The sequence below is a fragment of the Ornithorhynchus anatinus genome, chromosome 2 (genome assembly GCF_004115215.2).
Source record: "Ornithorhynchus anatinus isolate Pmale09 chromosome 2, mOrnAna1.pri.v4, whole genome shotgun sequence".
Taxonomy (NCBI): Eukaryota; Metazoa; Chordata; class Mammalia; order Monotremata; family Ornithorhynchidae; genus Ornithorhynchus; species Ornithorhynchus anatinus.
The window spans coordinates 43,108,008-43,129,134 of NC_041729.1; the positions used below are offsets into that span (position 1 = coordinate 43,108,008).

The following is a 21,127-nucleotide window of genomic DNA, read 5'->3' on the forward strand; positions in this document are numbered from 1 at the left end:
GCACATAGTAAGCGCTTAACAAATGCCACCGTTATAATACATGTAACTCCTTTAGGCAGGGACAGAAGATCACAGCATGCTTACCCTCTTCCATTATCTAAGTGAATGATAAAAGTTTCATTTCCAAACTTTTCAAAGGTTTCATAATGATGTCGATCCATATTTCCTGTAAAATAAACCGAAAGCATTCCTTTATTTTGGTTTTTAAAAATAAAAACAGGGGGGCAGAAGGTGCAGATATTTTGAAGTGAAAATTAGGATATTTTAACTCCAGCCCTTGACAAATGAATCAGTCCTCAGCTCGTACCAATGGATGAGGGTTCAACCAACCTAGCGTGCCTTGGGGAACTTCCGGGTATGACCAAAAGAGAACCACAATGCCATCTTAAACATATCAGCCACATGCGTGTCCATGCTTTAGAGTATTATTATTATTATGATAATGCAGGTGTATGTTAAGTGCTTAATATGTGCCAGGCACTGTACTAAGCACTGGCCAGGGGGGAGCTGATTACAAGCAAATCAATTGGGACAGTCCTTGTCCCATATGGGGCTCTCAATTTCAATCCCCATTTTACAGATGGGTAACTGAGGCACAGAGAAGTGAAGTGACTTGCTCAGGGTCACACAGCAGACAAGTGGCAGAGCCAAGATTAGAACCCATGACCTTCTGACCCCCAGGTCTGTGCTCTATCCACTATGCCATGCTGCTTCTCTGTGAGTTTGCCTGCTCCCATTTAGTTAAAAACTAAGATTGGGGTGAATGGCAAAATGGAACTCTGAGCCAGAACCTTACCAACAGAATTCTGTGAGCAATGTTCCCTCCCAAGGCTTCCACAGCCATCTGGTGGGGGGAAGGGAGATGTGTGGTCATACATGGCTTGATCAGGCTTGAGTTTGCCCCATCCAAGCATTGAGGAAACTTGCCCTAGACCCCCCTTGGGCCACATTTTACAGAAATAACAAGCAGAAGCATTAGACTGTGAGCTTTTTAACAATGTGTCTGTGTAAATATTTGATGGTTTCAATCTTTTCTGCTACCCCAAAAGATCTGAAGTGTTTACTATTTATGGGAAATAGGCTCCTGCTGGGTATCAGAAATTGCTGTACTACCTATGGTCCTACATATAATTCTAGTTCTTATAAGTAATTGAACAGGCTCTAAAACTTACCCATTAGGAAATCGAAAATAGTCATATCCATTATATCCAAAATCCTGTTGCTGCTGTCATACGGTGGTGTCTGTTTCACCTCTTCACAGTAATCTGGGTCTACTTCCCACCTGATATTAACAACCAGGGTAAAAGAAAGAAAAGAGATGACACATAAATCAATTAACCATCTTAGCTATCTACAGATTTCAATGGATTTTTCTAAGGTGAACCTAGTGTGAGAGGAAGTGGGTATGAATTGCAGCCAAAGGGACTAAGGACCTGAAGATAACAGCCATGAGACATTAAAATGGTTTTGTTAAAGAATGTTATGGAATTGGTTTTCCTGTAGATCTTTTACAGTTGGACAGAAATCCAACTCTCAAGGGTTTCTGGGAGTTGTAAAAGGAGGCAGGAACACAATGACCTCTATATTTGCTGCCTAAGTCTGAGGACTTATAATTTGATTTAATTATAATTTATAATATAATTATAATTTAAATCACAATTCTATGATTTGGTAAAGCAAAATGCCAAAAGCACTGCTAATTCTACAAGTTTCAGGGAACACATGGGTTACCGGAATCCAAAGCAGTACAGTCATTAAGCATCTGCAAGTACCGTAATAAATGCTAGATGAGGGAGGACAATAGATGTCTTTAAATGTAGTGGAAATAGCTAAAAAATATGCTAGATGCAATCGGGAGGTCAAAGGAAAGCTGAATATCCAGTTCTGAGATGGTGGAGGTAAGGTGATAATGGAAATAGTAATTTCCCATGATTATAACACAGGACAAAAGACAAAACTAGAAAGAGATTTAAAGATGACCATTTACTATGGCAGCTGTTATAATGGTGGGCAAACTGGGCACGGGGGTCTAGAACCAAGGTCGCAAGACTCACTCTGCTTTCTTGCGTTTGTGATAAGAGCGCCTCCAGGGATTTCGCCAGGTTTTCCTTTTTGCAAGCGACAGGTCGGGCAGAAAAGCAGCTAGGGAACCTTCAATCTGGTCTGGCTTCCCACACAGAGCGTGCTCCGTGGAGCAGTAATAGGAACATTCTCCATAGAAACAGATGTTGTTTGCTGTTGGGAAAGAGATAATGAGCCGATTTTCAAAATTTCCTTGTCACTCATTCAAACACCATGCAGGATAGTTAAATTTAGTGGGTAAACCAAGGGAAGGAAGGGGAGTATTTTCCCTCCCTTGCTGTCCTTATCTAGTTCGCTAGTTGTCACTGGGGCTTTAGCCTTCTGGGATGGACAAATCCCTTCATGGGACTCTCAGAATAAATTTGCTGAACCCATGACTTCCTAAGAAATCACTACTTGGGAACCGTATTCAGTGCTCAGTGATTAGCAATAGACTCCTTAGATGAGAAGGCCTTTTTGACTGCAGTCGTCCTGATCCAGGACAAGTTCGAAGCCAGGTGGCCTTGTGGAAAGAGCACAGGCCTGGGAATCAGAAGCCCAAGGTTCTAATTCCGGCTCTGTCCCTTTTCTGCTGTGTGACCTTGGGTGAGTCATTTAACTTCTCTGTGCTTCAATCATCTCATCCGTAAAATGGGGATTAAGACTGTGAGCTCTATTTGGGACAGGAACCGTGTCCAACCTGATTACCTTGTATCTCCTCCAACCCTTAGCCCAGTGGCTGGTGTGGAGTAAGCACTTACCAATACCACATTAAAAAAAAAAAGTCATGAGCAGGAAATGTGCCTGCTCATTTCTTTGTATTATACTCTCCCAAGCACTTAGAACCCTGGTCCACACATAGTAAGCACTCAATAAATACCACTGATTGATTGACGATTGAAAGAAAATGAGCTATCCCAGAGCACTAAGTGGTCCACTGGTGGCTTAAGAGGGCAATTGTACTTAAGTAATCAAACTCAAAGCACTCAATCACCTTGCCACTCCCTACCTCACCTTGATATCCTCCTGCTTCAACCCAGACCTCATACTTTGCTCCTTTAATACCAACCTTTTCACCGTACCTCAATCTCGTTTATTTCGCTGCTGACCTCTCAATCACATCTTTTCCCTGGCCTGGCATGTCCATTTTCTTCATATTCGACAATTACTCTCTCCACCTTTGAAACGTTACTAAAGGCACATCACCTCCAAGAGGCCCTCCCTGGCTAAGCCCTCCTTTACTCTTCTCCCACTCCCTTCTACACTGTGCTGACTTGCTCCCTTTATCTATCTCCCCACCCAGCCCCACAGCATCTATGTACACATCTGTAATTGTATTTACTTATATCAGTGTCAGTCTCCCCATCTAGACTGTGAGCTCACTGTGGGCAGGGAATGTTATATTATATTATATAACATTATATTATACTCTCCCAAGGGCATAGGATACTGCTCTGCATACAGTAAGTGCTCAATAAATACGATAGACAGAATGACTAACTTATACTGAGGGGCCAATATAGGCCACTAACTGGGTCAGTCCAATATTAACTGAGTCCAGATCATTACATTTGAATAGGTGTTTGTTCTCTGTTTTGCAACAACATATGAAAGTAGTTCAAAAACGAGAACACATTGGAATTACCAGCATATGCTTGGATTCACTTGCCTTTTCTGATTCAAGCTCTGATAAAAAAAAAAGAATGAGTTTGATTTGTTTTTTGGTTTCATAATTCAAAACAAAATTTGGTAATGTATGAATGTCCACCCAGATGATTTATTCAACCGGCAATATGAGTTTAACAGAAAAAAGAGCAGCAATTCTGTAGGTAAATTCAGTTTAGTTTAATGCTGCCCAAGAATGTGGATAAAACATTTTATTAGACTGTAAACAAATAGTCTAAAAGCATAAACATTATTGAATGAAAACAGATTGCCAGTGTCTGATATTTTACTATCAGAACGATCAAAGGAAAATGAGTCAATACCACCCATTTATGGATTCAGTTAATTTATGTCTCGACAAATTGCAACAGCATATCTTCCACACTTTAAACAAATGTATTTATACCCAACAGCAGTTATCTGATCTTCAACAATCACAGACTATAAAATCTGTCTGCTCCAGTACTTCTTGTTGTACCTAAATTAGTTGACTTTGGGGGCCTAATTTTTAAAAAACCCCAACAAAACCCAATCAGTGCAGATAACCAAATCAATGCAAATAGGTTTTGAGTATTTGCATGCGAATTAAACTCCTGGAAGAGCGTATCTCATCACCTATTCATTTGACAAAAAAAAAGCAATTGGGATTAATCACATAGAGGTAACTACTGAGTATAGCTAAACCAGAAACAAAATCAGGCTTCCCTCCATCTGCAAATTATCCACTGTCCGCTTTTGCCTATCCCACCCTGGTCTGAGTCGACACTGGATGCATTTTTGTCTGGTATTTTAATTTTCAGTGCCAATGTCTACTCCTCCTCAACACCAGCCGCCAGGCCCTATGGCTCAGAGATGATACTCATAGGTAGTGGAATCTGGGAAGACTTGTCTAGAGCAAGTGGGGAGGTTGGAGAGGTAATCAGGGAATTCCCATAGAGAAACAATGTAGGTTTGGGGAGACTGATATACACTTCCCAAAATGGGGCATATAACATGATTATGTTGTGCTACATTCCTGACAGCATAGCGTGGCAGCTCGAGCACGGGCCTGGGAGTCAGAAGGTCATGGGTTCTAATGCCGGCTCTGCCACTTGTCTGCTGTGTGGCCTTGGGCAAGTCACTTTACATTTTTGTGTCTCAGTTCCCTCATCTATATAAGGGGGGTTGAGACTGTGAGTCCCATGCGGGACAGGGACTGCACCCAACTCATTCTGCTTGTATCCATCCCAGGGCATAGTACAGTGCCTGACACATAGTAAGTACTTAATGTTGGTATTTGTTAAGTGCTTACTATGTGCAGAGCACTGTTCTAAGCACTGGGGTAAATACAGGGTAATTAGGTTGTCCCACTTGGGGCTCACTGTCTTAATCCCCATTTTACAGATGAGGTAACTGAGGCACAGAGAAGTTAAGTGACATGCCCAAAGTCACACAGCTGACAAGTGGCAGAGCCGGGATTCGAACCCATGACTCTGACTCCCAAGCCCAGGTTCTTTCCACTGAGCCACGCTACTTCTCTAACCAAATACTTAACAACTTAACTTTCAATTTAACTTAACTTAAATACTTAAAAGTACTTAACAAATACTACAGTTACTATTATTATTATACATGACAATATGGACACCTGGGTGTACAGTATCTGCTAAGGCCAACAGTGGCCACATGGCATGATCTCATAGTAGTTCAGGGCAAACTCTGGAAAATGAGTTGCTGTAGCTAAATGGAGACTTACTCTCAAATGAAGACCCCAAAAGCCACAGTAAGTGTTCAAGATTGTCTAAGGAGGCCCCCCACGGGCATGTAGTGCAGTACTTAATGACTGACTGCGTTTCATTTAAAAAAAATAAATCTGATCCATGTCCTCAAGGATTTTGCCATCCATCAACTGTGGGGCAAGCAGCAGCATGGGCTAGTGGATGGAGCACAGGCCTGAGAAATAGAAGGATCTGGGTGCTAATCGCTGCTCCGCCACATCTTCTGGGTGACCTTGGACAAGTCACTTCACTGTGCCTCAGTTACCTCATCTGTAAAATGGGGATTAAGACTGTGAGCTGCAGGTGAGAAATGGGCTCTGTCCAACCAGGTTAGCTTGTATCTACCCCACCGTTAAGTACAGTGACTAGCACAGAGTAAGTGCTTAGCAAATAGCATTTAAAAATGGCAATTCAGGTAAAGATGCTTTCCTCTGCTCAGATTAGAGAAACTTCCGATGAGCGGGACCCAAGGATATTTCATCCCTCCTCCTCATTTTTCAATACCTTTTTTGGATGGAGAAGAATAATAAGTATGGTATTTGGAAAGTGGAATAGAGAGTGGAAGAAGGATATATGTCCATGGCTGACCTGGAGGAAGAGGGTATCAAGTGCTTAGTATAATGCTTGGCACTCAATAAGTGCTCAATAATTACTATTGACTGATTGATTTCATTTTTCTAATCACTCAAATGCTATCTGTTCTTATGAGGTTCTAATAATAATAACAACAGTAATAATAATTCTGGTATTCCTTAAGTGCTTACCATGTACCAGACACTGCACTAAGTGCAGGGTGGATATGAGCAAATCATTTTGGAAACAGTCCCTGTTGCATACGGGCGTTATACTCTTAATGTCCATTTTACAGATGAGGTAACTGAAGCACAGAAAAGTTAAGTGAGTTGCGCAAGGTCATACAACTGACAAATGAGGGAGCCAGGATCAAAACCCAGGTCCTTCTGCCTTCCAGGCCCGTGCTCTATCCACTAGGTTACCTTGCTTCTAAAGCTGCACCATTATCCAATTGTTTCTTTTTTTATTTCTGAAGCCCTTTTGCAGGTGAAGCCTTGTTCAGAGCCCTGAAGAGGCCCCATGTGAGGGATGGGAAACCCCTGTTCTCTGTTCCCATTGAAGATAAAGCAAGAAGGATTGTGCTTAAACTCCAATAGAAGGGATAAAGTTGGGCAGCATTTAGAACTTTCTATTTCTAAGAGTTAAGTCACCCAATGCTTAAGCAAGGGAGGTTGTGATGACTCCTTCCTTTTCCCCTCTAGAGGCAACCTCCTTATGGGTAAAGAACATGCCTATAATATTCTTTTATTTTTTCCCAAGCACTTTGTACAGTATTCTCCTCTTAGTAAGCACTCAAAAAATACAATAGATTGACTGTGATTTTAGAGCAAAGGAACAAGATTTCACTTTCTAGATTGGTTGGGTGAATTTGACCTGAAGGTGGGAGATAATGGTAATGATGGTATTTGTAAAGTGCTTGCTATAGTTCTTACTTATAGAAGATAATCAGAGCAGACATAATCCTTATCCCTCATGGGCTCACAGAGTAAACAGGAGGGAGAAGAGGTATTGTGTCCTCATATTACAGATAAGGAAACTGGTAAACAGAAAAGCTGAGTGATTTGTCCTCAGTAACACAGTAGGCAAGAGTCAGAGTTGGGATTAGAACTCAGGTCCTCTAACTCCCAGGCATGGGCCATCTGGCCTCTGGAGGTTCCCTTCTGGCTCATCCCATATATGGTTGCCTTTCATAGTAGAAGATGACAACTTTGATGTTGATGATTACCGTGGGTTAGGTGGGGTGGAAGTCATACCTAACGTAACACAATCTAGTAAAGCTTCAAAACATTTGCCAGGTTTAAATCTTGTAGAACTAAAGAAAACCCAAAAGCTAATTTGTGCTCAAAATATTAGCAAAGGAGAACTAAACCCATTAACAGAGTACAGAGCTCCCAAGTTTCCTAGCAATTATTCCCAGCTTTGCCATATATTCTCTTTACTCTGGCAGGGGTGCAATACCACTAGCATGGCCCTGTCTAATAAATCACCCTGATTGCATTCTATTCCATTCCCTGCTTCTCTGCTGTAATCCATTATTTTAATTGGTTCAGCTAAATGATATTCCCCCTTTTCTAATAGGCGAGGGAGTGGTGTAATGGTCTCCAACACCAAAAATAGGTGGGGACAATCTTGTCTAAGAAATGATTGGGGGAATGCGTGGGACATTAATCACCAGTAGGTAACTATAAAAGGGAAAATAGCCAAGGTCCACTGGATTAGTTACCATCCTGCAAATTTCCAGATAGCCAATTAACCTCATCTACTCTGGCAAGGGAATGGAAGGTGAAAAGAGATTTGCCAAGAGAGTCATAATGAGAAGGAATATTTTCCAGGGAAACATTTGGCAAACATCGGCAACGTGCTCTCTGCAGAAATTCTTGGAATGATATTTCCATCTGGTGGCATTTCTGACCCAGAAGCAAGGGGTGGAAACACTAGTAAAATGTCCTGAGATCCCAAGAACATCAAAACAATTCTGGCCTCCACTCTTCCATTAGATCCCACTCCTGATTTTGTTTGGGAACCATTTAATCATAAATTTGACTTTTCCAACAAAAAGAAATGTTTTTGCTATTGGGTTTCTTTCACATAAAATAAGTTCCTGAAGGAAATATTTTACAAAACCCTCAGTTGCCTGTATACATGTGGCTTACCTAACGGTGATGTAAGGATCCACTGTGTTTCTGTGTTGGAAATGGATTAGCAGGCTGACTTGGTTCCTTGTTCCCCCTGCCTGTCAGTTTTCCTTGTCCCTTTACCCCCTTTTGACTTGTCTTATACGCAAATGCCCAACACGCCTGAGGATAAGGAAAATAGAAATCGGATGAAATGCTCTTTAATTCTTTAGGAATGGTTCTGGATATGGGCCAGTGTAATTCTGGATTAGAGCCTGGCTAAGAGGTTTTTTTTTTCCTCTATAGTCATGAATTACCTGTAGTTTATTCATTGGAAAAGTGACCTGGGTTTATGCTCTGCTCTTATCATTCGGCTTGTGGATGAAAATCCAACATTTTTCCAAAAGCTTTCATCAGAAAGCTACACCTCAAAATTTTGTTGACAGACTGACTCTGGAACTGTGAATTTTCTGAATGGAGCTAATTTGGATTAGACATGGCCTTCCAGGATGTCAGAAATGATAGGCTAAAATGTTCCACGTTAGCCACGCTTGTTTACAAGAAAGGATTTAAGGAAGCTTCATTTCTAGAGTCAATGAAAATGGGCCATTTAGATACTTGGTGGGAAGATATACACATTTCTGTAACACGAGGGATAGCTCTACAGTTATCCTTGCAAACATACTCAGGTGATAGATGCTAAGAATTACAAAGCCAGCCTGACAAAATAAATTGCAATTGAGCTGACATAGCTTCAGCTCTGGTGAAAAAAGAAAGCATTTCAACAACAACATACAGTGATTAGTAGTATTGGTAATTCTTAGAAACTTGCGATAAGCCATCTGCACTACTTGACAGTCTTTTCCCAAACAAAGTCCGGGGCATGGGGGGGTCAAGCTGAACACCACCTGAATGGGATGTGAAATGGTTTCAATCTACATGCCCAGAATAATTATACAGCCAGGTTGCCTTTTGTTTGTAGAGAAAAATCCATAATCCTTTGGGATTGGTAAATGCGGTGAATAGCACCAGTGCTTATTCGCTGTAACATTGATTTCTTTAAAGTGCTACCTCAATTTCTCCTCAAACTATGGCTGACAGCTTTAATATATCTCTTTTTGCTGGCAAATTACTCTGAAATTTGTAATGGTGCCATTGCAAGTTCCCTCTGTGACAAAGATAAAAATTAATTTAAATGATCACTGATAGACTCCCATTTCCTTTGTTTCACCTAAAAGACTACACAATTTTAAGACATATGCTTTTCTTCCACTGGAGTTTATTAACTGACACCATTTCAATCTGAGTTTTAGGTTTTTCTGCTATTCCTGAATAAGAATGAATGCACCTGTGAAGGTAATTGGTAGGCATAAGCTTTCCATATTTACACACAAGCTCCCTGCCTGTTATTGATATTTAAATGGCAAGGAATAGATGATATTTTGCCTCTGAGCATTGAACGGTTACTCATTTGGCCAACAGAGTTAGAGCTTATGGGGTTTAACTGTTTTTGACATCAAATGTTGAACAGGGTAATGGCCTTCTGATAGTTACTTTAGGGTCTATTTTTTATTCTGTCTCTCCTTAATGTATTTTGAAATAAATAAAACATAGAAAGCTCACCACACTTTCTGTGATGAGAAAATGGATAATTCAATTATGGATTTAGGGGGATTGAGTCTGACAAATTGCTGACCATAATTGAAGAAAAGTGCAAATTAAATTGATCTGGAAAATATATAGAAAATGCCTCTTAGATTTGGCAAACTGAACCAAGACAGACTTGCATTACTGGAGGATGTTCTTTCCAAAATGTGTATTGAAAACACGTGTTGTCAGGACTGAGTGAACTCTACTAAATAAGCACTTCATTATCAAACTATCCATCTTATTTCCATGTTCTTCCTCTTGTCTGTATATTATCTTGTGCCTATCATTTTCAGGGAGGCAGGGATCATTTCCTTTAGTTCTGCTGCACTCTCCCTTAGATCAGTACTCTGCTCTGCCCACAGGTGATCTATAAATACTTTTGTTTGCTTAATTTCCATGCTTACTGGTTTATGATTCCTTTGATTTTTGTTTTATTTTTCTAAACTAGGATCACTGAAGCCCTGTCAAAATTCAAGAAGAAAATGGATAGTTTTCTAATTACTCTATCAGATATCAGAATTCAATATCAAATATCAATCAAACATCAGATATCAGAAAATAAGAGAAAGGTTCAGGATAACAGGTCTATTGAAACACATTCAAATCCCATTTGTCCAGAGCATCTTTTCTCCGGAAACTATTATACTGCAGAAAGCAGACTTTGTGTTTACCACCTTGCTTTCCTCTGCTTCTGTTTTTGGTGATGTTATTATCTGTCCAGTTGCAAAGTGGAAGACTACCTGTCCTCAGCAACTGGGACATGCAGATGAGCACAGCAAGAGTTGTGAGATTTCTGGTACCTTGGAAAAGAGACTGGCCTCCCCGCCCGCCCTGGCCCCAAGATGTGACTTATATAGAGTAACCCTTGGGAAACTTCCATCAACTCAGCAAAGGTTCAACACCATTATTGGATGAATAGGATTTATTGATATTTCAGTTTGACATCTTAGCAGTTACTGGATTTAATCCCCCATCTTCTTAGTGATAAGAGACATAGGTGAGTACACATCGACAAGAGGAGGAGGAGGCAGAGCAGAATCCAGATTCAGATCCATTTGAGTGGGATTTCTAAAACCTCAGTACCATTTTATCCTGGTTGCAAAAACCTGAATCTTTAGGGTATAGTGAGCGAGTAAGTGGATTTGACTCTAGACCCACTAAGCAACACTAAAGAGTTAATTTTTGGAGAAAATACACGTCTACTAGAAATAGCAGAGATCCTAAAAAAATCCACTGACATTGGGTGGGTTAACCGTAAACCAATTTGGAGGCAGGGAGGTGGATGAGATGTCCTCTTTCCTTCCCTTTCAGCTTTAGGGTTCCAGGAATCCTGAAATTTTTTTTGACTATGACATACTTTCTGTCTCTGGTTTAAAAGCTAAATGACCCATCTGCTATAATTACCACGAGAGCCATGCAATAAGCGTTAACATGCACCCTGCTTTCATTGCCCAAGATTCTGAGAACGAATTAAGAAAAATACTCTCCTGAATCTTGCCTTTCCACAGAACCTTCATCCCAGAAGCTCAATGGCCATTGTAGGCTTTACTGAGCCTTATCAAATAGGGATGGAGTGAGGATTAGGTAAAGATACTAAAGCCTCTTTTAGAGGGAAGTATCTGAACTTGTGCTTGAAGCCAGTGATGGGGTTGGGTTCAGAATATCTAGGAAGGGTATAAATGACTTTAAATGAGTTCACTGTATAATGAATGAAGCGTGGTGGATTCCCATTTGGTCAACAAAACTTTGGTCTAGGAGGGCACATATTAAGGTAGTTGTTTATTCATTCAATTGTATTTGAGTGCTTATTGTGTGCAAAGCACTGTACTAAGCGCTTGGGAGAGTACAATACAACAGACACATTCCCTGCGCACAACAAGCTCAGAGTTTAGAGGTAATGGATTTGTGGGTTTTCACAATTCTCCATATTGTGATTTTATGTCTCAAGATTATAGCTCCAATCGCACTGGTGTTGTGTGAAAGTAAATCAATCAGAATTAATGACTGAAGAACCAGGGAAAAATTGACGTTTGCTTACGGACATGCTCAAATTGCTGAAGACTCACACAAAAGTTTTAGATTTATTAAAAAGAGTAAAAGGGGAAAGACAGCTAAATCCAGATTTTTACATTCCAGTATTTATACAGGTTTCCTTGGGTCTCAGAAAGCATTTTGGGGTCTAAATATGTACACTTTAGTCACATGGAGGAGGCAAAGCAACATCTCAGACCAACTACAGAGAGATCTAAGCATCCTCCTCTCTTGGATTTAAAAGCTCCCACTGACTTGCTGACTGACTGAATGCCTTTATGGACTCCTAATGGTCAGACTCACCTCTTCCCAGGTGAAGCAGCGTGACCTAGTGGAAAAATTACAGGCCTGGGAATTAGAGGACCTGGGTTCTAATCCTAGATCTCCCACTTGGTTGGTCCGTGACATCGGGCAAGTCACTTTAACCTCTGTGCCTAGGTTTTCTCACCAGTAAAATGGAAATTAAATATCTACTTTCCTTCCTAATCAGACTGTGAGTGCTGTTTGGACCCGGATGTGTCCAATCCATATATACTGTATCTGCCCCAGTTTTAGTGCCATGCTTGACTCACATTAAGTGATTAACAAATATTACAATTATTATTAGTCCCAGATTATTTTAATCTCCCTAAGGATTCTAGAAAATGTAATAATAATAATGTTGGTATTTGTTAAGTGCTTACTATGTGCCAAGCACTGTTCTAAGCACTGGGGTAGATACAAGGTCATCAGGTTGTCCCATTTGGGGCTCACAGTCTTAATCCCCATTTTACAGATGAGGTAACTGAGGTCCAAAGAAGTTAAGTGACTTGCCCAAAGTCACACAGCTGACAAATGGCGGAGCTGGGATTAGAACCCATGACCTCTGACTCCCAAGCCCATGCTCTTTCCACTAAGCCAAGCTGCTTCTCAGTTTTTGGGAAATGTAGTTCCCAGAAAGGAAAGGATTTCAGGAATCAGCTTCTACTACTCTATTAGTACCTCCATTACAGACCTAAGTGTTGACACAACCAGGATCTGTCAAAGGGGGAAAATTCTGTGGCTAAATCTTTTCCTCTCCTCAACCCAATCTTTCAACATGTTCCTGGGCAAAACATTATAATCTGACACCACAAGCACAAGGTTTTCTGCCTGTCATATTTCCTCCATGGTTTACATTTGCTGCCAGGAGATGTGTAGTTAGAGCATATGATGTGTAGTTAGATCATGATCCTATCAAATTTTATGATGAAACCAAGATCTGGTTCCCCCACTGTAAAGAATTCCCAAATCACACAGCTATTATGTCCAGGAATTAGGACAGAAATCACTCTATAGTCCCTTTTTCTTTCCAGTTTCCCAGAGTCACCACCATGAGATCCATTGGAAAGGATGCCGTGCACAAAGGACTACCTGGTGAGATAAAGAAGGTTCTCCAGAGCTTCTTGTCTCGGGTTACATCTCTTATTTCCTTCGTCATATTGACCAATCTGCCTGCAACCGGAGGGACGCGGCGAAAATCTAGGATTCTGTAAAGAAAGGAGAAAATAAACACCATTCCTTGAAAAAAAAAAGCCCCTCATCCTACTGGGGCATGGAGGCACAGGTGCCTTCTCTTGGAACTCACTACTTGGTTCTTTATTTCTTTCTGGGTTGTTAAAAGGGAGCCTAGTGAAGGATGGGAATGGTTAAAACCGTGGTAAAGCATCCAGCTCTCCTCCTTCAAAACACTTCTAAAAAAATCCACCTTCTCCAGGAAAACCTTTTAGGTGAATTTAGATGAACGCTCTCTGTTCCTGCACGCCCATCGCTCCAGCCCAATCTGGACCTATGAATATCTACTCTTAGTCCCTTCATACTAAGCTCCTGCCTATAAAACACTAGTCTTTATCCACACATACCCCTGTAGGTGAATTCCACCATCGGTGCTGTCTACTTCAAATGTGAAGGACAACTCTATATATGCAGCAGCCAACAAGGCCAGTGTGAGACAATGCCACGTTCTGCCTTTGCCCAAATGACTCTTTCTGCACAGGTTCCCAGCCTACTAGGAATCAGTCAGTAACTGGGTGAGTCTTCTGACATTGCAGAGACTTGATAGATTAAGACTACTCCAAGACCATTACTGATGACTGGAGTGGCCTCCTGGGATCTGGTCCAGGCTTTGGGGCCCTAAGAAGTACCACCCAGGTGGGAATAGTGCTCGCCTGGTGTCCCCTGTGGAGTCTGAGCAGGTTTCAGGGGCTCAGAGCTTCCTTAGGACTCGAGGTAATTTGATACTCTAAAGGGTTAGGGTCCCTGGGTAGACCCAGACATCTTAGGGCTATGGGCCTCCTTAGTTTCTGCACACACACTTCCAGTGAAATGGCATTATATTGCATTGCTGTATTTCTCCATTTGGCATTTTGGTTCCCATTCACTCATTCAATCATACTTACTGAGCGCTTACTGTGTGGAGAGCATTGTACTAAGCGCTTGGAATGTACAATTTGGCAACAGAAAGAGACAATCCCTGTCCTTGCTCACAGACCCACATAAGATCTAATTTGGTCATAGAGATGGCAAGACTTACACTTTAGGTTGAAGAAAAAAAAGGAGTCTTTACCTGTCCAGGTGAAATGCAGCTATTTCAGCATTATGTCTTTCATAGTCTGAGAAATAAAAAAAATCCGGTGGGGTTTCCTGCTCCCTGGTTTGTCTGCAGAGAAAGCATATGGAAAGCAATGAGTCTGAAGAGAACTTTCACCCCAGAGGCATTCAACCAGCAACCCTTCTGCTGAAGAGGTCCATGTTTTTTGCTTAATGAAGAATTTTGGGAAAACAGGTGGCCCCATTCTCTTCATCAGTAAACTCAATCTGCATCCACATTTTTGATGGAGGTCACGTTGGGCTTGTCTGTCGTGAAATCACTTGTTTGGCCCTTTTTCTTTGCATTAGGGATCACTGGGAAAAAGCTATCATTCATTGAAACTGTGAGTGAAATATATATGCTTGTACTCAAATTTCTTTCATCTCTGGCAGGTGGGCTCTACACTGTGCTCTTTTGTTCCTGAGATCCTAGCTGAGCCTGTTTGCTTCACTTTGGAACCCGTCTGCTCTTCTTTCTGCGATACTTGTCATATGCTTTCAGAGAGCATGAGAGGCTCTGCTACAGAGGCACTGGAAAGAGTTGCTTGCTACTTCACATTCTGATCTGGCAAAATAGCCACAGATTTCATAACACCCCACATAAGGTTTTAATGTAAAGCCTGATCTTAAGCAAAATCCTCCTAATGAGAAAAAAAACACCACATTCAATGGCCCCAAACATATGCAAATATTTTCCCAGTAATATTTTCTAATGCAAGATAATATTTTCCTGTTCATTCATCAGTAGGATAGGTAACCTAAGGCAATCTACCTACAAAGACACTCCACTCTCTGGAGGTAGCTATAGGCCTCTGTCTCAGGCAGCCGGTTAGACAGCACCCTACCTCTCTGGTTTCAATTTATGGAGCATGGAAGAGATGCCTAAACACTTCAGAGATGCCCTTTCTTCCATCAATCTTCAGGAGGAGGAGAAACCTGGGGTGGAACACCTCATTGCTCCCCTCAGCTGGCCTGAACCCTGCAGTGGCTTCCTAGACCTTCCATATTGCCATGAGACCCTGATTTATCACAGATGCCAAACTCAATTCCTCCAGCACTTCCTTCCGTGCCACCTAATGCATCATTCTGAAAAGTCACCTGGCACAACGGTATCCCAACCAGTGGGAACAGTGAGTCGAGCCTCCCCTGAACATAGCATTTGAGGGGAATGGACAATAACGGCCTATCCCATACCATTATGATATGGCGACCTAAAGTTGGCAGGAACCATTCAAGGACAATAAAAGAAATCTCATTCATTCATTCTTCAATTCATTCATTCATTCAAATAATAGTGTTTGTTAAGTAATTATCGGGGACAGATCACTGTACTAGACACTTGGCAGAGTACAAGAAAAATATAAGATACAGTTGCTATCCTCAAGGAGCTTACAATTAAATGGTAGAGACAGGCAGACATAATTGTTTACACAGAGCAGGAATAGGGGAAAATATAGACGCAACAAAGTCGAAGACACAAGGAAGCAAAACTCCAGGGAATATAACATAACTGTGAACAGCTGGGAGACAGCAGCAGCTGCAGACCGATGATCCTTGGCAGGCAGCTATAAGAACTGAGACAACTGTCTTTAGGCAGAGGCTTCAAGAAGATCACAACACAAAAGGGCAGAACTAGAAACGGCACCAGGCTCTACAGGTGGCAAAGGCTACATGCCCATAATGTCGATCGGATTGTTGGCCATGCTTGGATCTTATCTGCATACTCACACACCTGGGTGACATTCCATTACTAAATGAATAATGTCCCCCTTGTCTCACCACCCCATACAGCTTTCTATAGTTAAGTACTCAGTTGTCCACTCCTAATTGCTCTTGATGGCTCTAGTCGGCAGAGATCAACCTGAGGTAACTCCTGCTCTATAAGCTGGCAATTAGTTATCTCCCTACCCTCAGGAAGGATGTTTCATGTCCTCCCTTGGAAATCTCTACCAGGAGGCCAGGGTATTAATAGAAAGCATTACAAACATAGATGTGGGTTTTGGGGGAAGTGGAGGGGAACCTCTAGACAATTAGCTAATAGGAAATTAATGAGCATCCAGAGGCTAAAGAGTCTGGAACTACAGCCATGCTTACTTGGACCAAAATAGCAAAGCACTAAGATAGCATAAATTGTCAGATAAGGAATTCATTGAAATCCCATGCAATGGTCAGAACAGGTGAACAGCATGTGGCTTGGACACAGCCAAAAGATGATCTACATTCTCTGTAACTTGTCTGCTTCTTGTACTTATGCTCTGCTTGTGCTCTTGCCAATAGGGATGCTGCAGTTTCATGGTAAAAATCCTCAGTCTGTGGCTATATATCTCACTAAAGATTGGTGAGCACAACGTTTAAAAAAGGAATTAAGCCCAAGCAAGAAAAAAAAAGCCCTATTTCAGGAGAGTAGAAAATACCAATCATTTCTTTGCGTTTCATTTCTCTGCTGGCTTTTGCTTCAATAAAATAAGTTTCCACCATCCACTCACAGGAAGAGGAGATGCTGCTGAGCCTTAACAAATTGAAGAAATTTACTCGAGTTGGTTGATAAGTGTCAGAAGACCGTCTCATGTAAACAAATCACTGCCATCTGTTTTTTATCCCCACTAGCCTAGAAATACAACACAACCTTCCTTAACAAGGAACACAGCCCAGAAAATATATTTCAAATAAAGGGCAGATCTTTATCTGGAGTGTATAACGAATGGCAAAGAATAGTAATTATAACTTTCAGCTCCATCTTTGGCATATGGAACATTTGCTAAATCACTGCCAGCTGAAACCTTATTCAGGCCAACAAAGAGCTTCTCCATGCTTGGCAAAGTGGGGGACTCAACCTTGGTTGGTTTCATTTAGGGAAAAAGTGGGCAGTATCTATCAGAAACCCTTTTGCTATGCCTCCACAACTAGAATACTTTAAATATTTTTAAATAACTTGCTTTACATGCAGTGAAATCAAACACATTGTTCCAGTAGATGAGATAAAAGTGGTGGAGGTGGAGGGGGAGCAGGAGGGAAGGATTGTCACATGTTTTAATACCCTTCTGGCCAAAGTCTCCAGTGGTCAGGGCAGACTGAGCAAGTGGCAAGGCAGGAGGCCACATGGTGCTCAAAGGTTACTACCTGACCATAAAGCAGATGGCGTCAAAAGTGGATACATATCTGCTGTCTCCCTGAAGCATCAGTTTGGAAGAGCTAATGATAGTCTGGTGGCCCAGAAAAGTTCATTCACCTAATGTGTTCATCTACCTCATACAGAGAGAAATTGATGCTGGAGAAATTGGTTGATTGGCTTCCTGTCTCCCATAGAATTAGATTTTCATGAGAGAAACAGTATATCTTTTACAAATTTCATGTCTCTACTGCTTCACCGCAGCACTAAGGCATGCAAACTGGCTGTTCTAATCTCATTTATTCATTGTCTTTTACTTCTGTTACCCATGAACCAGCCTACATTTAAATCCTCCAGCTTTCACTACTGAACATAGCATTTACTGTTTCTGTTTTGCTGCCTGATTTCCAAGTGCATTGTAATTTCATTCCAACATGTTAGTTGTTTCTAGAAAAGAGAGAACACAGTAGTCTTTGTTGATAGAAGCTGGGACCTTTGAAAGCTTACCCATGAGCCTCGGTGAAGAATAAACTCCAGTTTGGGAAGTTTGAGTCCATTTCACCACCTGGCAGATAAAATTAGGTCCTATCCTTAAGGGGCTGATTAGGCACTTTATTCCTTCAGGGGATCCTCTATCATTGTGATATATTTGATTCTTGAAGGCAGGATCTAAATCAATACTGGACTTTAGGGCAGTGCTGTTCCAACTCACCTCTCAAGGGTCTGGTTCCAGCAAAGCTACAGGGGTCATGAAGCCTTTCTCTTTGACTTTGCTCAGATAGACAGCAAAATCTTCATCTTTTTTTCTTTTTAATGTAAGGCAAGGCACCTGATAAAGTGGTACCCTTACCACTCTCTAGACCAGGAAAAGCAGGGAAATGCAGGGAAAGATGAGTGAGAAACCAGTTGGAAGGTTTAAGAGGTTTTTCTCTGAAGCCAAGTGAGAAGATGGATTCTAAGGCTCCTCCTTGAGACTTTCTGTCTGTGGTCCCACCAAAATAGCAAGCCACCTGCTCTCCTGGAACTCTTTGACTGGACAGTGGTGAACCCCAAGTTGGAGAGAAGGGTGTTGATATGAGGGGCATTTTTACCTCAACCTTCACTCAATCAATTCATGGTATTTGTTGAGTGCTTACTGTGAGCAGAGCACTTTGCTAAGCTGGGAGACTAAAATACAGAAGAGTAGGTAGACATGATCTCTGCCCACAAGGGACTTCTAGTCTAGAGGGGGTGACAGACATTAAAATAAATTGCAGCTGGATACATATATAAGTGCCACAGGGCTAGGAAAGGGGTGAATATCAAAGTGTTCAAGAGGAATAGATCCAACTCCATAGGTGAGGCAGAAGGGAGGGCTAAAACTGTGAAGTGAGATCCTAGGTAGGGAAGGCCTCTTGGAGTAGATGTGATTTCAGTAGGACTGTGGGCCTCTTATGGGAAGCAGCATGGCGTAATGGATAGACCACAGGCCTGGGAGTGAGAAAGTCATGGGTTCTAATGCCCGGAGCTATCACACGTCTGCTGCATGACCTTGGGTAAGTCACTTCACTTCTCTGGGCCTCAGTTGTCTTATCTGTGGGTTGAGACTGTGAGCCCCACACGGGACAGGGACTGTGTCTAACCTGATTTGCTTGTCCCCACCCCAGCGCTTAGTACAGTGCCTGGCACATAGTAAGCACTTACTATATACCATAGTTATTATTAGTCCAGAGCTTGTTCAAGTGTTATAGCTGGATGGATGCATATTTAGCAGGAGAGTGGTCCTGTACCTTCTGCTGCCTTGTGCAGTTACCCCGTCCCCTTTACTGCCCCCACTCCTTCCCCAGCTCCAGGTGGGAGAGCCACCAGTATCACTCACCTTCCTGAGTTGTGTAAACCTAACAGTTTCCTCAGGAACATGTATTTATTTTTATCCATTCTCTGCAGTTGAGGATGACTAAAACATTTTGAGAATAAAACATTTAGTTTGGAAAAGACCTATTAAACCTTGAACTAAGATGAAAGGATTAAGGTCCTCAAAATAAAAAACAAAATCAGGTGTTAATTTTAAAAGCAACATTTTGCCTCAGGACTCATTATTTCATTTGGTCCTCCCAATCAGGACTTCATTTCTTTTATATTTTCTCCAGATGACCCAAGGACCTTTTCCCCATTCCCTTTTCCCTGGAAACACCAAGTAAAAATTCAAGAACAAAAACACTGTCAGGCGATGATGTCCCTTTTGAGATTTGCTTATTCTGGAAATGGGGACTGGGACACCGCCTCATGGAGATCATCTGGGACGCTGACCCTAATAGCAAGAGGGTTAGGAAACCAGCAAGAAACTTCAAGAAGCTACCCATTAAATTGACTCATCGCTCTCTAGACCAACTCAGTGGCTGCAGATGTGAGTACATCGCTAACAACCTGCAATGACTGCAGATGAGAAAACTCAAGTTCTCAGTTCTCCTCTTCTCTCCCACTGCCTGATTTTGGTATTTCACTGTTCACACACCTTCAGCTGAGGTGGGGAAGGATAAGGACAAAGAATGAAGCCCAAATTAGTTCAACTGACTGCTTCTCAGCAGTTCCCGTAAATTGGTTTGTGTGGGAAAGAGAATGACACAATTGGTTTTTAGATTATGAGTATATTTCATTTATTCATGCTATTCCTGTCCTCTGCTACTGTGGATAATTGAAAGTTGATTGTATAGCCCCTGTCTCTTAGAATAAACGTATCCATTATGAATACAAGGATCATAAACACATCGTTTACAGGGAACTGGAGAAAGCCAGTCGTGGGTTAATAAAAGACCTAATCAAGTTGACAGTCACCAGAAGATATGGTGCCTCTAGGAATTAAAAGGCATGTGCTGGGGAACTCATGATATGGGTTTTGCCTACACCCATGAAACTAATTAATGAAAACAGAATAACAAGGAAAAGCATGTCTTTATCCTAAGGACACAAGGAAGAAAATAGCTTTTAAACAGAAAGAGACTGGAATTTTTAAAACAGATGGAACAACTGCAGAAGAAACATGATCTCAATTTGAAAAAAACACAATTTTGAATAGGAAAAATAATAATAAACTAGCAACATTGGTGCAACTGTTAAAATGATAATGCTTTTAGGGCAGTATAATGACACTGCTCACAGGTCCACAACTCTTATGTACATATCTACAAATTATTTATGTATATTAATGTCTGTCTCCTCCTCTAGATTGTAAACTCACTGTGGGTAGGGAACATGTCTGTCAAATCTCTTCTATTATACTCTCCCAAATACTTACTACAGTGCTCTGAATACAGTGAGCATTCAATGAATAACACTGATTTATTGATGAAAAAATGCAGCATGGCTTAGTGAAAGAGCATGGGGTTGGGAGTCAGAGGTAATGAGTTCTAATCTCAGCTCCTCCATTTGTCTATGTGATCTTGGGCAAGCCACTTAACTTCTCTGTGCCTCATTTACCTCAACTGTAAAATGGGGATTAAGACTGTGAGATCCATGTGGGACAAGCTGATTACCTTGTATCTACCTTGTATCTACCTGTATGAGAAGCAGCGTGGCTCAGT

General features: G+C 41.4%; 1 protein-coding gene across 2 annotated transcripts in view; it reads right to left on the bottom strand.

Moving 5' to 3' along the window:
• Positions 1-21,127, bottom strand: part of FAM20C (FAM20C golgi associated secretory pathway kinase) — a 96,723-nt gene that overhangs the window by 2,943 nt on the left and 72,653 nt on the right. For both annotated transcript variants that reach the window (XM_007656042.3, XM_007656035.3), the window contains exons 4-8: positions 14,436-14,528; positions 13,244-13,359; positions 2,055-2,235; positions 1,173-1,282; positions 85-166 (exon numbers count right to left, since the gene is read on the bottom strand). In XM_007656042.3, coding sequence (XP_007654232.1) covers positions 85-166; positions 1,173-1,282; positions 2,055-2,235; positions 13,244-13,359; positions 14,436-14,528 — 582 coding nt within the window. The remainder of the gene's footprint in view (positions 1-84; positions 167-1,172; positions 1,283-2,054; positions 2,236-13,243; positions 13,360-14,435; positions 14,529-21,127) is intronic.